The following is a 19,016-nucleotide window of genomic DNA, read 5'->3' as shown; positions in this document are numbered from 1 at the left end:
GATTTGAATATAGAGACACATTTTTAAATCAGTCATAGTGGTGTTTTGTGGGCAGAATTACAGGTTTGAGATACTGAATCAGAGTAGCTTGCTCTCTAGTTTCTGAAATACTAAGAAACTGAGCTGCTTCCTCTTCTGTCTAAACAGGTACAAGACTGCATTACCCATTTTTATCTGCACAACAAAATAAGCCAGCTCTCACTACTTCTCTTCAATGAGACGTTGCACTTAGAAAAGTTAAATTCCCACCATTAAACAAAATTTTAATTAAGTCATGACAAATCCCCTTTGTGCTGCTCCCTGCAGAACAGCAACTTCTGAACACTTCAGGATCACTAAAATGATTACGGAGAGAGCTCCAACAGTTGTACTAACCAGCAGCCACAGCAGTCTGAGGAACACCAACAACCTGTCAGAAAGGACCAGAGCATGTTCATTAGTCAGAGACTTCAACAACAGCTGACAGTAGATAACAGGATGTCCTCATGTAGGGATGTGCTCTTCATGTATTAGCTTATTATTAAGGGCAGCCACTGACAGCATGACAACGTGTTTTGCAACTTATTTGGAACACAATATTCTACATTGTATGTGAGAGACTTGGGGATTTATTTTCCCTATTAGTATGGAGAAGGGCAGGCAGTGGGTCTTCTCCTGGAGGAATTTTGCATGAGTGTATCCTTGTACCATTAATGTTAAGTGTTACTTCAGGAGTACACATTCACAACATCATATTTCACGCAATTTTATTTATAAAATTGTAATTATCTAACAAATTGCATATAAAATGATTTACTTCAAGTAAATACAGAATACTGCACAACTATTAAAACTATTGTATTGTCCATCATAAGTGTATTAAAACATTCCTAAAAAAATGCCTCTATTAAAAAACAAACTCAAGAACACAAGTAGCATGATCAAGACCACTTTCAATAGCTTAAAATTAATTACCAGGAAGTCACATTCACTTCCTAAGTAAACTCCAGTTACATCCATAGAGATCAGCATGTGATACAATACCACAGTCTAATGCTAAAGATGACAAGTAATACATGATGCATCTGATCTATGCTCTTCTCCTAGACTGAAGGTAACCAGTCCAAAATCAGACAACTAAAGCTCAAGTCAAACTCTACTGGGCATGCAGTTCCGTTATAGCAATACTTTCAATCAGTAATTGTAGTTGGTTTTTACAATCAATTTACAACTGATAAAAAGGAACACAAAAGAATACATTCGTATAAAAAGGAATGATACACAAAGGGTAAATATGGACACCTTGATGTGTACCCCAGGATGAACCAGAAGAGAGAGATTCAGTTTGACCTAATCCAGAATATACACAATCAAAGATGAGTCTGAGTCACAAAAGCCAAATCCCAATTTCCCCAGAGCTCAAGGCAGTATCAGGTCCATCTCTACCATGTACAAAGCGTGAACAGGAACACACACGGATGGTGCTTTCTATTAAAACAGTTATATTGCCAAAACACAAAACACAGCTAGCAGTGCTGCCTGGTGCACGCTAGTAGTCACAACACTTATTTTTATACTGTATGTTAGGGGAAACAGATTTTTTTTTTTCTTTAAGTGGCAAAATTTGGTAGCTAATGCATCCAACAGGGTAGTTTTATTTTGTTTGCTTTAGATAGTTCCATGACCAATTACAGATATCTAAAAAATCTTCAGAGAGAAAACAAAAAATACGAGGGAAGAGCTGGAACCTTCCACTGTGCCTGACGCCTGCTGAGATCTAATCTCCTTGCCAGGTATTTGCAGACCTGCCATTTCAATGCACACACAGCACAATGGGAAACATTCAGAATTTCACACGAGAATTTCTCTTATAACCAACACTGTTATTCAGAATCCATTTTACCAAGGGCATCCCTAATGTAGTAAAAACAGATTAAGGTCCAAGACAGTTCTTATAGCACCATGTTTAGCCTCGCTGCAAGCGATGGCGACCTCCCACAACTGGTAGGGGGTGCTGACTGCGACCCTCCATTTTACAGTCTAATGCCACGTAGCAAATAGGGTCCTGCTGCTAACCAGAGCCCGGGTGGCAGGAGGGGGTTTTCCTTCCCTTCCTCCCTCCCTCCGGTGCCTGCTGCACCTCGGCTGGACAGGCACTAGAGGGCAGGCACTGAAAGCGCTCTCGCCTCCAGGGCGAGGGGACAGCCTGTTCTCAGCAGCGAGCTCTCACAGTGGGCACCTCCCATAGCTATAATAAACATTTTTAGGGTGAAAAGCAGGCCTGTGCAAGAATAATTTCATTTGCATGCTACTATTTACATTTCAAACACTATTTACACACCAGAACTACAATTAGTATCTCTCTCAAAGGGGAGAGAAGGCGGCTTTCAGGACAGAGTACACTTCAGCAAGCCACCTCCACGGCTTTAAGCTCTAAGCTGCACAATCAACATTGCGGATTTTCAAGCAAAGATACCCTACCACTACTGAAACAGACGCACAGAGATGAATGAGAGAGAGACAATTTGTCCATTAGGTCGTAATTAAAAGAAGAGATAGAGAGATCACACAACAGAAACTCCTATGAATACAGAGAGAATTTATAAAGCAGAGGAGCAAAGGACTGTGATGATGCCCCTTGGCAGGACTCAGTGGGGAATCTGGAAACAGCTTTAAATGCCGGGGCTACTACTGAAGCTACCAGAGCTCTCGTTAGTGATGCCGCCATTCCATATGCAAACAGAGCTGTTTCACACTCCACAAGGGCTACGAGCCTGACAACAAATTTATGAACAGCTACTGCACATTAAAGATAGACCCACCTCTGAACTCACATCTAATCCACCACTGCACCAGGCAGGCTACAAATTGCCAAAAGTCATATTGCCTACCCTATCTTATTGCTTTAGAAAATGAGCCCATGTAGTTGTTCTCCAGTTGCAGCTCACCTGAAGTTTTCACAAACTTTTCTGGAAGAAAGCTTGCTTGCATTTGGCAGGCTCTTGACAAGAGATTGATTTCCAAGGCCTCCCACAAGCTTTCCAAACTGGACACCTAAGATGCTCATGATGGGGCATTTTTAGGACATTTTACCCATCTGTAGACAAAGAAAATGTGGGACTTAAATGTGCACTACAGACAGCTAATCCTGAACATTCAGTGTGCATCCATCAAAAAACTGCAGAAATGAGGAAAGTAAGAGCATCTTTAGGGGGTGGGGAAGGGTGAAGGATCAGCATCTGCAGCAATAAAAACAAGCTCTAGAAAAATAAGTTATTTAGTGGTTTTTATAAGAACAGTCATTCTGGGACTCAGCAGAAGTGTTGCACATTTGTGTGTACACATGCAAATAGTGAGAACAAGATTTGCTCACCTCAGAGCATTTACCTTCCTATCAGTCTGACACTGCCAACAGCACATTCAGCAGACTGGAACTCAGAGAACAATGTGACAAAACAGAAGGCCAATACAGTACAACTGGAGAAATTCAAGTAGAAAAATGAAGTTCTCTTCAGAAGCTCACAGCAGCAACAGTGGTATTCAAGACCAGTGGCAACACCCAATGTTTCTGTAATGTAGGCTTTCTTTTCCTCCAAACCAAAGTACTGGGTCACAATCAAGTCTCTTGAGTGGAGGGGTTACTTCCTCCAACACACTTCCCTGATTTCTCCATATCTCAGTGCAGCTACACTGGTGCTGATGATCTGTCTGTCCTGATGCTGTCTGTCCTGATCAGGCAAAAAGGTGTGTCCCTTTGGGGGGAAACAACCACCAGTAACTCCTCAAGTTGAGAAGTGGCTAAGAAAAACGTAACACTGTGGTGAGGTGGAACCAACTTTATTAAGGACAGTGAATTATAATTGCTTTCAAAGGCTTTAAAAACTTACTCTGAGTCATGGCTGGCCTTTAACAGCAGGTATCAAAGTATATGGAGGCTGCCTGATTCAGAGCCAGTCAGTGGGAGTTAACCAGAAGAGGATGAGATAATGCTCAAAGACAGGACAACAGGACTCTGTCATCTAGGGAGCGCTGATATGCCTACCACCAGCCTTCAGAGGGGGAAAAAAAACTACAGTCAAAGCACAGAAAGGCAAAATGTGCAAGGGTACATACACTCATATGTTTAAGAATCACAGGACCTGAAAAGGTCAAACCAGCCTTCTATCCTCTCCCCAGTACAGGGAAGCTTTGAAAGCAATGCTTCACCTCTTCTACTCCACATACTTCATTTTACGAAACTCGCCTCAGAAAAACATTAAGCTCTTACAGAGAGGTGCTACATACCCTTTACCACCAAAGCAGTACCCAAGAGCTCACAGCTTTCAAGACTGGTCCTGCAGATACTGAGAAAGGTCATACAACAAGCTAAATTTATACAAAGTGCAATAAAACTACCCAAGCCGCGTTCAGGTTTGTCAGTTCACTATTATTAGTGAAGAAGAATAAATCAAAAACTCTAAGCTGTATGGAGTCTGATCTAATTCTTCTTCCACTATTTGTGCTTTATTCCAAATTCTACTCTCTTTTGTCCAATTCAAAAGAGTCTGTATTGGCTGAACCTAGTACATATTCCTATTTTTAAAATTTTATTCCATTGCTTCAAGAAAGCTTTTTGTTGCATTTAGAGCAACACAAGGGAGACTCCTCCATAACAGGGACTTGTTCACTGGAGGTAAGCATTTCCTCTGGCAAAAGCTGTTCTCTCCAAGTTCCATGGGAATGGGATATGATCTCCCCATAATCACATGCATTTACCAATAAATAAGTTTGGATTAGACAGCATTAAAACATATGCACAGATTTAAAGCACTGGAGTGTCACAGACTCTTACTCCACAGCTCATGCAAGTAAAAAGAATTATAGAAAATAGGGAAAAAAAGAAAGACCAAAGCCTCAGCTAAGAATAGACCAAGGAATTCTCTTAAAAGAAGTTTTGCACAAGTATATCAAAGCACTATTAGTGAGATCCCTAAGTACATTAGGTTACACTAAATTCCAGAGAAACAAAAGATCTAGCCATATCAGATACATATGTTTTGATTTTTTTAAATTAATATATAATTCATTCTTTGAATAATATTATCCACTTGGACCCAACATCCACACTGCTTTCATACATTTATACAGTTATATCCCATCCTTGCCTTAAGAGACAGATGTCCTAAGGTATGGCAGCAACCAAAGGCTCTACAACCCTTGTTTGTCAAATATAAAACTCCTTTCCCTTCACACAAGAGTGGAGAAAGAAAGATGTTCATAATATTAAGCAATTCTCCCTGTGAGCTTGCTGATTACAACCTCGAAGTACTACAGGGAGATGGGTCAGAAGCTTTCATAAAAAAAAATCCCTTGTTTTAAAAACAATTTTTTTTACTGTACAATAGATGCATAGAAAGTTGCTTCCTGCTTGATGGGTTTAAGCCTGTAGCTACGTTTAGCTGTGAAAACAAGTTTGTTCCTTTACAGAGTGGTGAGGAGAAAGATGATCTTGAGAGTATTTGGCAGCTATTGAAGAGCTCATGACACAAAGAATAAACAGCATATCCACAGACTACAACGATGAAAATATTTCCCACTGAATACACCAATTTAAAAAGTGTCCACTTTTTACTTAAGATCAAGAATACAGTAGAGATTCACAGCTCAATAGCTTTCAAACTGATGGTTTAAAACAAAAACAACTGCCGGTGAGCAGCAGATTTTAAATAGCCCACTCTTCACTCCTCCACCCCAAAGAAACACGAGTTCACTGCAATATCAGGAACTTAGACTTGCAACTACTTGGGAGAGAAGGCTTCCCTGTCACTCATGTCCATACAGCTTGGTGTCGGAGTGACACACTGGAGGTTTCAGAGGGTTTCAGCTGTCCAGTGTCTTGTTGTGGTTACATCAGCAGTTTTACCAGCTGGCTCTGACAGCCTCAATGTCACTAACCAAGTTCTGGGCTAAGCATATCCCAAATATCTGGAAAAGATAATAGTTTATTAGGAGTCAGACAACTCTTTTCACACAAGTAAACTCCTTAAGTTATACAGAATTTTTATATGAAAAAGGCAACAGAAAATTAGAAATCAAATTAACAAATTAAATACTACTTAAAAGAAAGAAAGACTCATGCATAACACTCCTCAATAAAACCTACAGACATTATATTTGTAAGTGAAACCAATACTTTATTTCTAGTTCCCCCTTATATATTTATCAGTTGTTCTTCAGTGTAACTCATTATAGCAAACATGACACTTACCTGCAGTAATGCTATCCCAATGAATATACCAGCAACTATGGTAAGATTGTCCTGCAACCATTTTTCAAACTGAGGGACGCAGCCTTTAGTATAGATAACAATCTGCTGATCAACCTCCTGCCAAGGAGAAGAGGGAAGAAAACACAGATAATTTTACTTAACCATCCCATCAGTAGAATAACCTGCTTTTGTAAGAAGGATTCAGATCTTTGAGATACCACATTAAAAAAAAAAGCTTACTGGTTTTTGCCTTGCATCATAGCCACACTGAGTATTAATAACATCTTCCTAGAAGAGAGACAAAAGAGAGGCAATCAGTGAACTGTCTTCCAAACACCCTCTCCCAGCTCCCCACAGTTGCTCCTGAACATAATAAGAATCACCCTAACATACTGCTTTTTTAAAAAATCCCTTCCTCTTCCATTCAGTGCTATTTATTACTTGCAACAAACAAAAGCAGATGGTAAAAAAATATTTTCAACTCTTAAGGCAGCAAGCTGGGAAAACTGGCCCTTCAATTGGGTGAATTCCATGCTCCAGATGCAAGCATTCAAAAGTGAAAGTAAAGGGATTAGGGAATATCTATAGTAAGTCAAAGTACCTTCTGCTGAAATGGATTTATTTATACTGAAAAGTATTCCAAGACAATTGTTCACATTGTCAGGGTTCAGTCTGTGCAGCATGAAGATACGAGAAGGGGCAGTTCTGTTGCAGAAGCTGCAAGTTCTTACAGAGGATTTCTGTAGAAATACATATAGTGCCTAGTTTCTTCACAAAAGCTAAGAAGGAAAAAGAGGAGATGGGGTAATGTGTTCCTACCACCCATTCTTTCTTACAGAACCTCCACAGCAATGGGCAAGGAGGGTCGTTTGTTTTTTTCCTACTGCCTCTGCTTTGAGCGCTCCCAAAGCACAGGCAATAAAACAGACTACAGCACACTCTTCCTAGTGAGCAAGTGCTACTCACTGGAAGCTGAAGCTGCATTTACTCTGTATAGTTATTTCAGAGCAATAAAATGAAGCAACCACTTTTGGTGTCAGCCAAAATGGCAGCAAAATTTTCAGTTACTGGCTCATATAGTAACAGTGAGCAGAAGAAGGAATTACAGAAGTGAGAAAAGCAGTCAATCTTAGCCAGGTGCACTGAACCCCACAACTTAATCAAATTGTGAGAAGTGAGAAAGGCAGCCAGCAGAGAAAAGAGTTTTTAAGTAGCTTTTCTGTATGGCTGCTATCTCCTCCTATCATCAGTTAAAGTTCTTCTAAGCATTTTCTCATTTACAGGAATATATCCTATCAGTTGTGCAAGTTGGATTCACTCAATGGACTTTTGAGATTTGAGCAATTTGTATCTTTTAACGAGACGAACACTTCTTTCTCAGGACCTAAAACAGAAGCACACCACACACATCAAGGCTGTAAAAGTAGGTAAGATTCCAGCAGAGGGATTTTAAGCTTTCTTCTTTGTACTGAAAGCCTATTTGCTTTATCATCACTGCCTTCTGCCTTGGAACCTTTTAACTGAAAGAAAGCATGAAGAATGAAATGGAAATAAACCAACTTTGCTAGGCCCTGTCTGTGAAAGAATTTGGAACATTTGAACCTACTCAACCACAGCAAAGTGAACTACAGGAGTTGAAATTAATTTCAAAGGAAACTTATTTTGACCTTCCTTAAACAGATCTGAGCTAAACTAAAAGTCTCAGTAAATGCTCAGTAAAGCATTCACGTAACTTTTTGCATCAGCCCAATATTGCATCCTAATTCCAAAAAGGACAAATTTGCTTTCCCACAGAATAAACTTGTTTATCACTGCAATTGAAGCAGTCACAGCTCAGTTAAAATTATCTTCATTATATGCATGACTTCCAATATTTTTAAATATTACTATTTTTAGTCTTTATTTTAAAGCCAATCAAGCATGTTGCTTCCCCTCAGTGAACAAGAATGAGACTTATCTTAACATTTCTGGTTGCCCTACAAAACTGCAGAACTACATAGACAAAAAGAGCTAACTTTAGCATGTATTTATAGAATGACGTTGTACTGCTGTCACTGCTTTGGTTTTGTAACAACTGTATTTTTAAAACTGGGTTGTGATGACCTGTGTGGGTGAGTGGGCAGCTAGGCAAACAGTAGGGGGAATCTGAAACATAATGCAATGCTTGAGTCTAACCTACTTTCCATTTCGGTTTAATATTTCATTAAACATTTTCTGCAATGTTTGTGAGAAAGATTCAAACTACTGTGAAGACATGCTCACTGTAGAGGAACCTGAATGCAGCTTGTGCAAGTGACAGTGTCTTCTTATCAGAAAAGGAGGAGAGCAGCAGTAGTGACTAGATGCAGGGAGCAGCAACTCCATTGCATTAGCAAGACAGGAAGCACTTGAGGTGCCTGCTGGCAACTTGCCTAACTTCAGTCAGTGCTACAGACGTCTACGTTAAAGGAACTATAAGGCACTCCAGGTGGAGAAAAAGCCACAGTTTAAACTACTAGATAATACAAGCACACTCAAGCTGCTTCTTTTAAGCTACATGAAAGTCAAATGTATGCAGTGTTTGTCACGTAAGTTTCCAGGCACACACCCTTCCCTATTGCAAGCCTTTCACTGTCAGTGAACTGCTACCCTACACTTTACCCTTCATTCTTGATCGTGTCTGTACTAGTAATGCACAGCCCCAGTATTTTCTGCTTGATGATCCAGAATGATAACTATTTAAAAAGACATGAAAATTTACAAAAAAACCTGTTCCCTCAATTTCTGACCTTTTAAGTCTGATTTCAGGTGACCATAGGGCAAGCAGTAATTTTAAAGGAGGGGAAAAAAGGGCATGTAAAGATGTTCATAGATGAGACTTAGGATTCTAATGCAAACATATCAGTTCTTCAGGGCACAGCCTGTCATTCATCACCATACCTAGAGCAAACTGAGTCAAACTGGCTACAGCCCTTGGACACTAAATTAAATAATGAGTAATACCTGTTTTACAGTGTCTGATCTGAGTTATTGTTCTTTAAGGCAGCAAATGAAATATCCTGACAACGTTGAACTGAAAACTCATATCCTTCAACTCAATAAGGCTTCTGCTTTTTATACGTGCTAAAATTAATATGTATGTCCAGCCAAGCCCAAGGTTCTCTCATTCTAATGAAAAGCAGCAAATAACATACAATGAATACTTTAGTTAGCTCAGGATTTTTGCTGAATGCAGGAAAGTTAGTGGTTAAGCTGAGCTGCAAGCACAAAAAAAAAAAAAAGTACAGGTCGATAAGAAGGTAATGATCATGCATGATTTCCAGGAAAACAAAAATATCTTATAGAGTGATTTAAAATTGGAACAGCAGACTGATGTCACTTACGGCAGGATCTTTAGTGCAGCAAGAGAATGGCACACCACAGCGCTCCCGACTTGCATTGGAATCTGTGCAATTGAAGTAAATATTAAGGTTCCAGTCATCAGCTCCAAAAGCCCCACAGCACTGCCACTAGAACAAAAAAAGGAGAGCTTCTTGACTTAAGAGAACAAATATCAGCATTAGCAGCATGTATCACTGCCTGTTGCCTTCTAGCTTTCAAACCAAAATCTGAGATTCCCTCTGGTTTCACTGAAGCTGCTTTGGGTTTGGGTTTTGTTTTGTGTTTTGTGGGGGGTTTGTTTTGTTTTGCTTTGTTGGGTTTTTGTTTGTTTGCTTTTTGTTTTTAAAGGCCATTCCAAGCCTGTAAATTGTTCTAAAATTAAAATGTGATTAAAGTTATGTTCACATCCTGCAGTGCTGCACTCTGGAGAGAAACCCGTGGAGTGAACTGATAAGCCTACTCAAAGCACCGTAGTTGCACAGGCCTACAAGCTCAGGCCCCAGGGACAGTAAGAGCCAGGAGAACATCATCCTGTCCACTATTATGGGCCCAGGATTTTCAACAAAACAAACCAGCTCCAAAGCCTACATTGATATAGCTACTGCTTTTGCTAGTTTGGGAGAATCTTTGTCTGGCTGTATATCAGACAGTATGACCACACTGTTTCCTGAGCCTCATACACTGTACAAAGTAACATCCTTGCTGAAGGTAGACTCCTTCAGAAGTAAATTAGCCAAATAGCAGGCTGAGGCTCTGGACTGGAAATCACAGGAGCACTGTGTCAATTAAAAAAAAAATACTAAAAAACCCAAACAAACCACATTTTTATAAGCACTGAAATTGCAATTCTCTCCTTCCAGATGTAGCACAGCTCCCTCTGAAATACCTGAACGTGTTGTCTTCAAGCATTATGTCTACTAGCTGAAGAAGTACTTTGCTCTCCAGATTGATGCTGTCTCCAATTTATCTGCAAACTCTACTAATCCAGATAGGAGAGCAAGCTTTATCCAGTGGCTGCAAAACTGGATTGTAGCTTTTTTTGGTTGTATACAATTGGATCACTACTTTTGGAATGTGGTGACTTCTGACCTTCTCCCTTCTTACCTGGACAAGATTCAAACCAGCACAAGGATCCACATCTTGTTATTTACTCACTTGTCATTTTTCCCCCAAGGCATATAGAAGTGAATCAAACATTGAATGAAATGCCGAATTAAATGTTTTAACTGCAGAATGTAAAAAATTACTAAATATTACTTCAATGAACACATAACCATGTTCACTATACATGGTTCAAATTCAAAGAGGAGTTCATTAACACAGGCCAGGATTGAATATTGGAGCAAGAAGGTATAGGAAAAATAACTTGTATGCAAAAGTTATAAAAAGACTCCTTTAAGCACAGTGATAAATTGACAGAGCTTAACCCAGACAAGCATTTGCATCTCTGGCTTCACCCTTCCCTCTGAAGTGCAGCTGTTACATCATTTCAAGACTTCCTATGTGAACTTTATGTTGCCCACTTTAGGCTAGTTGCATTAAGTCTATTTAAAAAGAAATAACATTGTAGTTTCACTTGGACCAGCCAAACATCCGCCACTCTGCAGTGTGATGTAGCACCTCTTAACATTGCTACAACTACACCAGCATTCACCTCAGAAGCAAAATAAGCTTAGAAAACTTTTTTTTTAACAGATATAATGGTTCCTACAATGAAATATACTAACATCCTTCCCCCAAGAACCCTAAAATATCTCCATACACATATGGAATATGATAAAAAAAATATCCAACACAAGGCACTGATGGTTAACTTGTAGATTTGGAACACTATTTCTGAGTCTTCAAGCCTAAGTAAGCTCCTCTCCACCTTATTTTGCTCAGTCATACATCAATGAATAACCTGCTTTTCACAGGTGCTGCATGTAGAAGTTCTCTAAAGAGAAATACATATATATATGCACTCAGAAGTATTATATACTAGAATATTTCTGTTGTTCCTTGAAGAAACTAAACAGATAGGAAGTAAAAAATAAAAGTATTAGGTAAAGCTTTACCAAAAAATTAACATAGTTCAACTTACATATTCCTGTGTGAAGTCTATGAGGTTTTGCAAATCAATGTCATCTCGATAAGCTCTGATATTGTTGTTTATAAAGAAATACAGCTGGTCCTTTATCCAGTCTTTGAAAACAAATGCTAGAACACCAGCAGTGAGCTCCAAGAAGAAAATAATTCCAAGAAACACAGAAAACTAAGAAGAAAAACAAAAAGGTTAATATTATTTTGCGTTATGACCAATAACTTATTTTTCAAGGCTCAAAAATATGCCCAGTGTTACGGCTTTAGATGTTCCAGTGCAAGTTAAAGCTATTCCAGCACATAGGGAATTTTAAATGTAAAATACTTCATTTTTAATTCCTGTAGACAGGAATCCTAATTCTATTCTAATCAATTATTAAACTGTCAACAAATTCAAACTTTGGACACTTCAAGGGGATTTTTAATGGGGTGCAAGAGGATTCACTGTAAACTTCAACAAAGAAGGCTACTCACCACCTGTAGGGCCCTCTGAAAACTCATCTTAAATTTCTATGTAGGCACTTACATTTTCAAAGGCATAAACAACCAATAGTGTTACCAAAATTCTTTCCAAGTAACTTTTTCTTTAGACACTCTCATTGGTAAAGCTTTGCCTAAGTGGACAAAGCAAAAATTGGTAACAGCAGAAATTAATTAATGACTAAGTCAGAGAGGAATGCCTATGGAATGACTCATATCCACATTAAAACCAAATGAGGTTGCTGTGATTAATGCAAATGCAACGGATGCCAAAGGCATTACTAATGATCTGCCACTTTCTTAAGCATCTCCACTGAGTCTACACTGTTCTAAAACACACAAGGTCCCTCATATACTGGAAGGCCACTCCTTTTGCAACTGCGCCTTTGAATTTCATTTTAGTATGCTATCTCTGTTTGCTCATATTAATTTTTAATTTCTCCTGCAGCTGTTGTATAGGAAGCTATTTCTCTTACAGCAGATGAGTTCATTTTAGGGAAGCTAAGAGAAGCAAGAAAGCAAAGAAAAAAAAGCATTACTATAGCTCCCTCTCCCCCTTTTTTTTTTAAAGTAAGACAAGATCAAACTAGAATTGTCCAAAGCTGCTTTGTAAATGCCTCAAGAACTGTAACTCACAACTGCCTCCTCCCCTTATACAGCGTGTCTGTGGAAGCCAAATATGTCACTCGAAGGTAGTTGCTTCACTGAATGCATTTTCAGGTATATATTAACAGTTAATGGTTATGAGGACGCAACTACAACCCAGGCTGTGCCCACCTCTAGAAGTTATGGTAGAGAAACAAATCTTAAATTTTTATTATAAATGTTAAATTTATCTAAAATGAAACATGATACTGTTATCTTCATCTTCAAAGCTCACACAAGGAGGGCTTTCTAAAAAGAGAACCAGGCTACTTAGCTAAACGTGATTTGAATACTGAGGTACGTTTGTGTATCAGCAGCTCCCTCCCCAACTAACGGTCCAGCCCAGAGCTCAAAAAGACAACTCTTACTTTCTTCACCTTATTTTCTTCATCCTGGGCACATTCTTCTCCCTTTCTCCCTTCTCAGGCCCCAGCACCAACAGTAAGTAACAAAGGCTTTTCAGATTAGCTGAACAGTACAGAACTGAAGATATCACCAAGTAACCTCTTGTAACAGTCCTATCTCTCCTGTACCATAAGGGGCACTTGCACAGCAGATATCACACAGGTCACACTCATTGGTGTATTTACATTCCTCCTATTTCATAGTCAGCTTGTCATGAAGTCAAAGTTCAACATGCAGACTCTTAGCAGAAACTTCTCTCCATGACAGGAAAACAAAATGTTACGTGCATATGAAAAGCAGTAGTTCCACGTTGCCTCTTACCATCTATAGTTTCAAACCTTAAAAAAAACCTAACAGTAAGCAACAGAGACTGAAGAGCTATTAAATATTAACAGAACAGTTCAATCACATCAGATAACACCTTCTGCTCCCCAAAAGACATTTTAATATCTTTACACAGTTAAGCAGGAACAGAGAACATTACTTGTGCCATGCAACTGATAAATGTCACGGTTGCAAAGGCTACTTACAAATTTGAGAAGAAAGGTATTCTCTCGCAGAGCTCCAATGCATCCTGCAAATCCCAAAATGAACATAACTCCTCCTACCACTAGGAAGAGCCAAACTGGATCAAAGCCTCCCAGGTCAGTGATGGAGGAGATATTGGACAGCACTCCCTGGGGAAAAACAAAACAAAACAACAATGCCAAGGGATAACAAGTACTTCAGCATTCAGTTGTATAAATTCTGCTTGCATTTTTCTTAGCAGAAATAATAGGGGAGGTCTTTGGTTGCAGCAGCTTGCAACAACGAATTTTACACCATGTTTTATCAAAACAGATACCTGGCCAATTCAACTTCAGGCATCTATAGAGCCAAAAATTCATCATAGAAATTAAGTAGTACAAAGAGACTTATCAGTTAGCAAGAAAACTTCGAAAATTATGTTCACTTTCTTAGAAGGACCTAAGACAACCTAAGCACTAACTTAGGGTTACACCTATGATACAGTAAACTACATATACTGTGGTTTAGATATGACAGTCAGCGCAGTCTGTTTGCAATGCCACTGTGCAGTTGGAAGCAGAGATGGGGTTGTCAAACCAGTAATCCTGAGAACTACTGTATGTTTTTGAACACATTTTAACCAGAAGGTGGCTTATGTTGAACACATGGGTCATATAAAGAAGCAAGTACAAAGTCTTCCTTATTTCAGTGAGTTCGCACTGGAACACTCAGTTTCTTAAACCCCTTTGGCAGCAAAATAGCTGAAGTATCACTGTTTCTTCATTCACCTCCCCAGTGTCATAGGTCACTGCAAAGCATGCTAGTATAGCAGAGATTTCTCCATATGTTTCCTTTAGGCTAAGTGCTTTGGAGTACTGCTTTTCCTGCTAACTCCTGAATGAAGCTGTGTCTTGAAAAGCAACAATACAGACATTTACCTTTGCACCTCCTTATTTGTAGAATTAAATTCCCCATCCTTATGCCTGTTCATATCCCCTTTGTTTCTTTAAATAGTCCCAAAACAGCAATGATGTTGAAGGAAGTTATCATAGCCTCGTTTCCAAAAATGTTAGTGGCACTGTTAATGGATGACTATTCACAACTGTTGCTTTAGTCTTGCGATTATTTCTTGTTTGTTTTTGGGTTTGGGGGGGTTTTTTGGGAGTGTTTTTTTTTTTACATATACTCCATTGGGACCACCTAGAACATATAAATAGTCACGTAATCAATATTTCTAATACAGTACTCCACATAGTCTACAATCACTTCCATAATTTCCCAAGTAAATCTTAAACTGAGCAAGTAGTAAACAATAATAGTACTCAAAGCTTTTTAAGTCTGTAGACAACAGACTGGATAAAATATACACATTAATTTATCCCATGCATGCGTCAAGGAGCCTTGAAAAAGGCCAGCATGCCAAAAGCAAAACCTGACTAAAACCAAACCCTGAAGCATGAACAATAAACCAACAGCATGAATGACTCTTTCAAATCAGATTCCCTTCCTTCCTACTATAGAAGGCTATTGCCTGACAGAGGGATGAAAAAAATAATCACATTTGCCACTTTCCTCCTATATTACAAGTGGTACTAGTCTTATTGCCATTCATTAAAAAGGCAAAAGATGATGTATGGCATGATACAACACTATGCTGTTCAGAGCCAGCACTACTGTCAAGGCAGACTGCTTGGTCTGGCCTTTTTTCCAACTAATGAGTGATAAGACAGTACAAGACAGGCTGGAATAAACACTTATTTGTCTGTAACATTTAAATCAACTTCTGCAAAAGTTTTACACTACTTTTGCTTCTTTACATTTGTAATAGAAAATAAATCAATAACATAACTTCCTGGCTAAGAATGACAAAATAGACAGTATAATCCAGTAACATGCACAAGTTTGAAAAAGCCATGTCCTTAGCCATACACAAGTCAGGAAGCATGAGTTCTGCCCCAAGGGAAAAAGACAAAATTACTTCTTCACAAAGTTTTTAAGTCCTTTCTGTATTTCCTCTCTGCAGCTATATAGTTACCATAACATGAGAAGAAATTCTGCCTTCAATCAAACACTACTACTAATTTATTTTAACATTAGCAGATTTTTGAATAATGGAGTATAGTGTAGTAGAGTGAGAAAACAGTCACTGGAGAAAGGATGTTGCCTTTGTATTGTAACTATTTTACTTTTTAAAAAATCCAAGGAGGAACAGTCATGCACATCTCTCTTTGTAATATTTTTTCTTTAAAAAATAACACAAATAAAAAACCTTGCTAGAAAACCCCAAACAACCCACACATTACTGTTTAATCAAGTTTTTTCCATATGAAAGTAGCAAAATTCTTATGAAAGAAGGCTAGTCATAATACAGTGTTACTGCGAAGAAATATATCACTTTGTTTTTTGTCATACTCCCATTAAAGTTGTATATTGCCTTTCTGATCATGTCCTTCCCCACCTCACTTGATTTTCTAGTATGGCTAGACACTTGGCACCCTGGCATGCCACATTTTGGCTGGTCACCTGGCAAAAATCATTTATCTAAAATCTGGTCTCCTACAGTCTTCAAATCCTTAAGTTAGTCATGAAACAGAACAACACAAACCTTATCTGCCATTGTTTACTATCCTTGGAAAGCAACTTCATGTGCACCTTTTTGTTCACATATGGCAATCATAAACCTAGCCTGGATAAACCCCAAGTAATACATTCTGACAGCACAAAGCACATACTACATAATTCTCATTTGTACTCTGTGTGTTCTCTGCATATGAATCCCAAGTTCAGTATTTTGGAGAGGTATCTCAGGATAGACAATCTTTGGAGAGGCTCTTGCAATGAAGTAATTGCTAGCAGCAGGAATAACAAGCACTAACAACATGCTCTGTGGTTACAGTTAGAGATGTATAGAGGTAGTCTGACAGAAGATTGCTGCTTACTGCTGAAACATGGTTTTCCAGTCTTGTGGCTTCTTTTTCTGGACATATACAAAAACGTTCTCTGAAGAGACAACAGCACAATATTTTCAAGTAAAGCATATTTTGCAGCAGGGCAATGACCAGGGAGTATTATCTCACTTTATCCTGTTAAGAAGAACTAAACATAGAGGCACAGACTTCTCCTATCCACCACAAGTCTCTACCACAATGTCCAGCATTTTTTTGCTTTTATGGCTATTTCTGGGGAAAGTTTAGCAGACATGTACAAAAGCCTGGTAGTGGCCAATTCTGTCTTCATCCCATCTTTAGCCAAAATCAGAAGAGAACACTTCCAGAGGTTCTTGAGCAGAGGATCAGAGTTCTAACTGCATCCCCCAGCAGCACATTCTGAATCCTCCGATTGATCAGTCTGTCACAGAACAGATATTGTCCGTTTCTTGATTGTTCTCTTGCACCAGTGCAAGACCCAAACAAGCCACCTGTAAATCCTTTAAAGTCAGACTTTGTATAAATGCAAGTATTTTTCTCAATAATGTTACTGCAGTAGTCTAACATTTACTATTAAATAATTGAAAGTACTACTGATGCTTTAGTAACTGAAAGGAGGAGTAACTTCTTTTTCCCTAAGCCTATTTTCTCATTTTGGAAGTATGGTTATTTTTCTCGGTTACAGGCACATCACTTTCTTGGTACTTCAGGCATGTCTGTAATCTTTATTTGGCAGTAAACACTTTGTACAAAGCTACATACTCTAATACACTTCTTCTCATGATGGCATCAATCCAGGGCTCTGCTGTAGTCCCACAAGGAGAAACAGCAGGACACGTTCCCTGGCTGATCTCCAGGCTCATCTGTTTGCTCTGTTCTCTCACCCTCAACTGCCTGCTGTACGTTATAGTGATTGGGTTATTATCTACCCTTTTAATCCACCACAAATCAAAATCTGTTCAGGATCTTGAAGCAACAAAATCATAATCCATAACTGAACTAAAAATCAATAATGCTGAAGTTACAAAATAAAAATTCCTTTATTTGTGAAATGTACTTCACTTCAATTGCTAAGATACGATGATGCAGGCACGGAACAGGAAAGACTTGATCTCATATTCCTCCTACCCCACCCCAAATTCAGGGGAGGAAGTCAAGTAAAACAGTAAGAACTGCTCTTTTCTCCAACAAAAGGGTGGGGGGAATAGGTGTTGATGATGCCTTCTGCTACACAAAGAAACATTAGTCAACCAAGGCAGGTCTGTCAGCTCCTGCAGAATTGGAGTCTTATCCTTGTGATATGCAAGTGCAGGCAGAACAGTCTGAGAGATGCCTGAATCTAGTGAGAGATGCTCTGTTGTCATGTTGGTTTTTCTCCCCATGGCCAGAGCCCCCCACCCTACTGGCTGGATCTTATGCATAGCTCAGGAGGGAACAAGGCAAAGCAATAATGCTGGTCCTAAACACGGTAACTTGGTAAGGCCCCTCCTGATACTATAGCTGCACCATTATTTGCCTTTAACAGATCAATAAAGAGTAAAGAAGCAACAGTCACTTAGAAAAGCAGCAAGGGTGTACCCCTCATCTTTTTTCTCTCTTGTACTCTGTAAGGTCATCGGGTCAATTTGTACTACTTTCCAGAGAGAGATCTCTGACTCCGTGTCCCACCATTGGTTCACATCTACATCAGCACTTCAAGTCAGATCCAGAAGTCCATTTAAAGGGATGGCAAACAAGCTATGCTTCAGTTCACACCAGGGAATAGTTTCAAAGCACACAAACTAGATTACTTACAAATGAAGATGTGCCCTTGAAACATAACTCATGCTCCAACCACTAGCAGGCATGCAGTCCATGAGTTCACACCACAACTAGGCTGAAGAAACTCAAACCCCTCAAAACCTGTGGAGTGTGCATGTTGGGTCTTCCATACCCAACATCCTTCTTAGGGCCCATCTGTCGACCGGACCCATCCCACAGGGAGGTCTGCTGCCTCCCTGGGGCTTGGATTAGAGATGTTAAAAGGAAACTCCCTAATCTTGTGGGTTCCTCTGATTACTATCCACTGCTGATTTTTCAGGTTGGCAGTGATGAAATTATTACAAGAAATGTAAGGGCAATGAAGAGTGACTTCAGGGCCCTGAGACGGCTAGTTAGGGAGTCTGGAGCGCAAGTAGTGTTTGCCTCCATCCCTCCTGCAAGAATGGGTGGGGAGGTATATAGGAAGAGTTTCCAGGTCAACGAATGGCTAAGAGACTGGTGCCAAAGACAGGGTTTTGGCTTTTTTGATCATGGGATGCTATATGAGACACCTGGCCTGGTGGTGGCAGGTGGGATGCACCTGTCCCAGAGGGGGAAGAGGCTTTTGGGGCAGGACTTAGCAG

General features: G+C 39.3%; 1 protein-coding gene across 1 annotated transcript in view; it reads right to left on the bottom strand.

Annotated features, from left to right (window-relative positions):
- Nucleotides 1-5,647: 5,647 nt before the first annotated feature.
- TSPAN5 (tetraspanin 5) overlaps nucleotides 5,648-19,016 on the bottom strand; it is a 26,598-nt gene continuing 13,229 nt past the window's right edge. Inside the window, exons 3-8 of the mRNA XM_010003188.1 lie at nucleotides 13,729-13,875; nucleotides 11,670-11,840; nucleotides 9,589-9,714; nucleotides 6,467-6,514; nucleotides 6,227-6,343; nucleotides 5,648-5,943 (exon numbers count right to left, since the gene is read on the bottom strand). Coding sequence (XP_010001490.1) covers nucleotides 5,878-5,943; nucleotides 6,227-6,343; nucleotides 6,467-6,514; nucleotides 9,589-9,714; nucleotides 11,670-11,840; nucleotides 13,729-13,875 — 675 coding nt within the window. The 3' untranslated portion in view covers nucleotides 5,648-5,877. The remainder of the gene's footprint in view (nucleotides 5,944-6,226; nucleotides 6,344-6,466; nucleotides 6,515-9,588; nucleotides 9,715-11,669; nucleotides 11,841-13,728; nucleotides 13,876-19,016) is intronic.

This window comes from Chaetura pelagica, unplaced genomic scaffold (genome assembly GCF_000747805.2).
Source record: "Chaetura pelagica isolate M959 unplaced genomic scaffold, ChaPel_1.0 scaffold188, whole genome shotgun sequence".
Lineage (NCBI taxonomy): Eukaryota > Metazoa > Chordata > Aves > Apodiformes > Apodidae > Chaetura > Chaetura pelagica.
The sequence above is the reverse complement of the archived record's forward strand: the minus strand, read 5'-3'. Positions and strand labels throughout refer to the sequence as shown.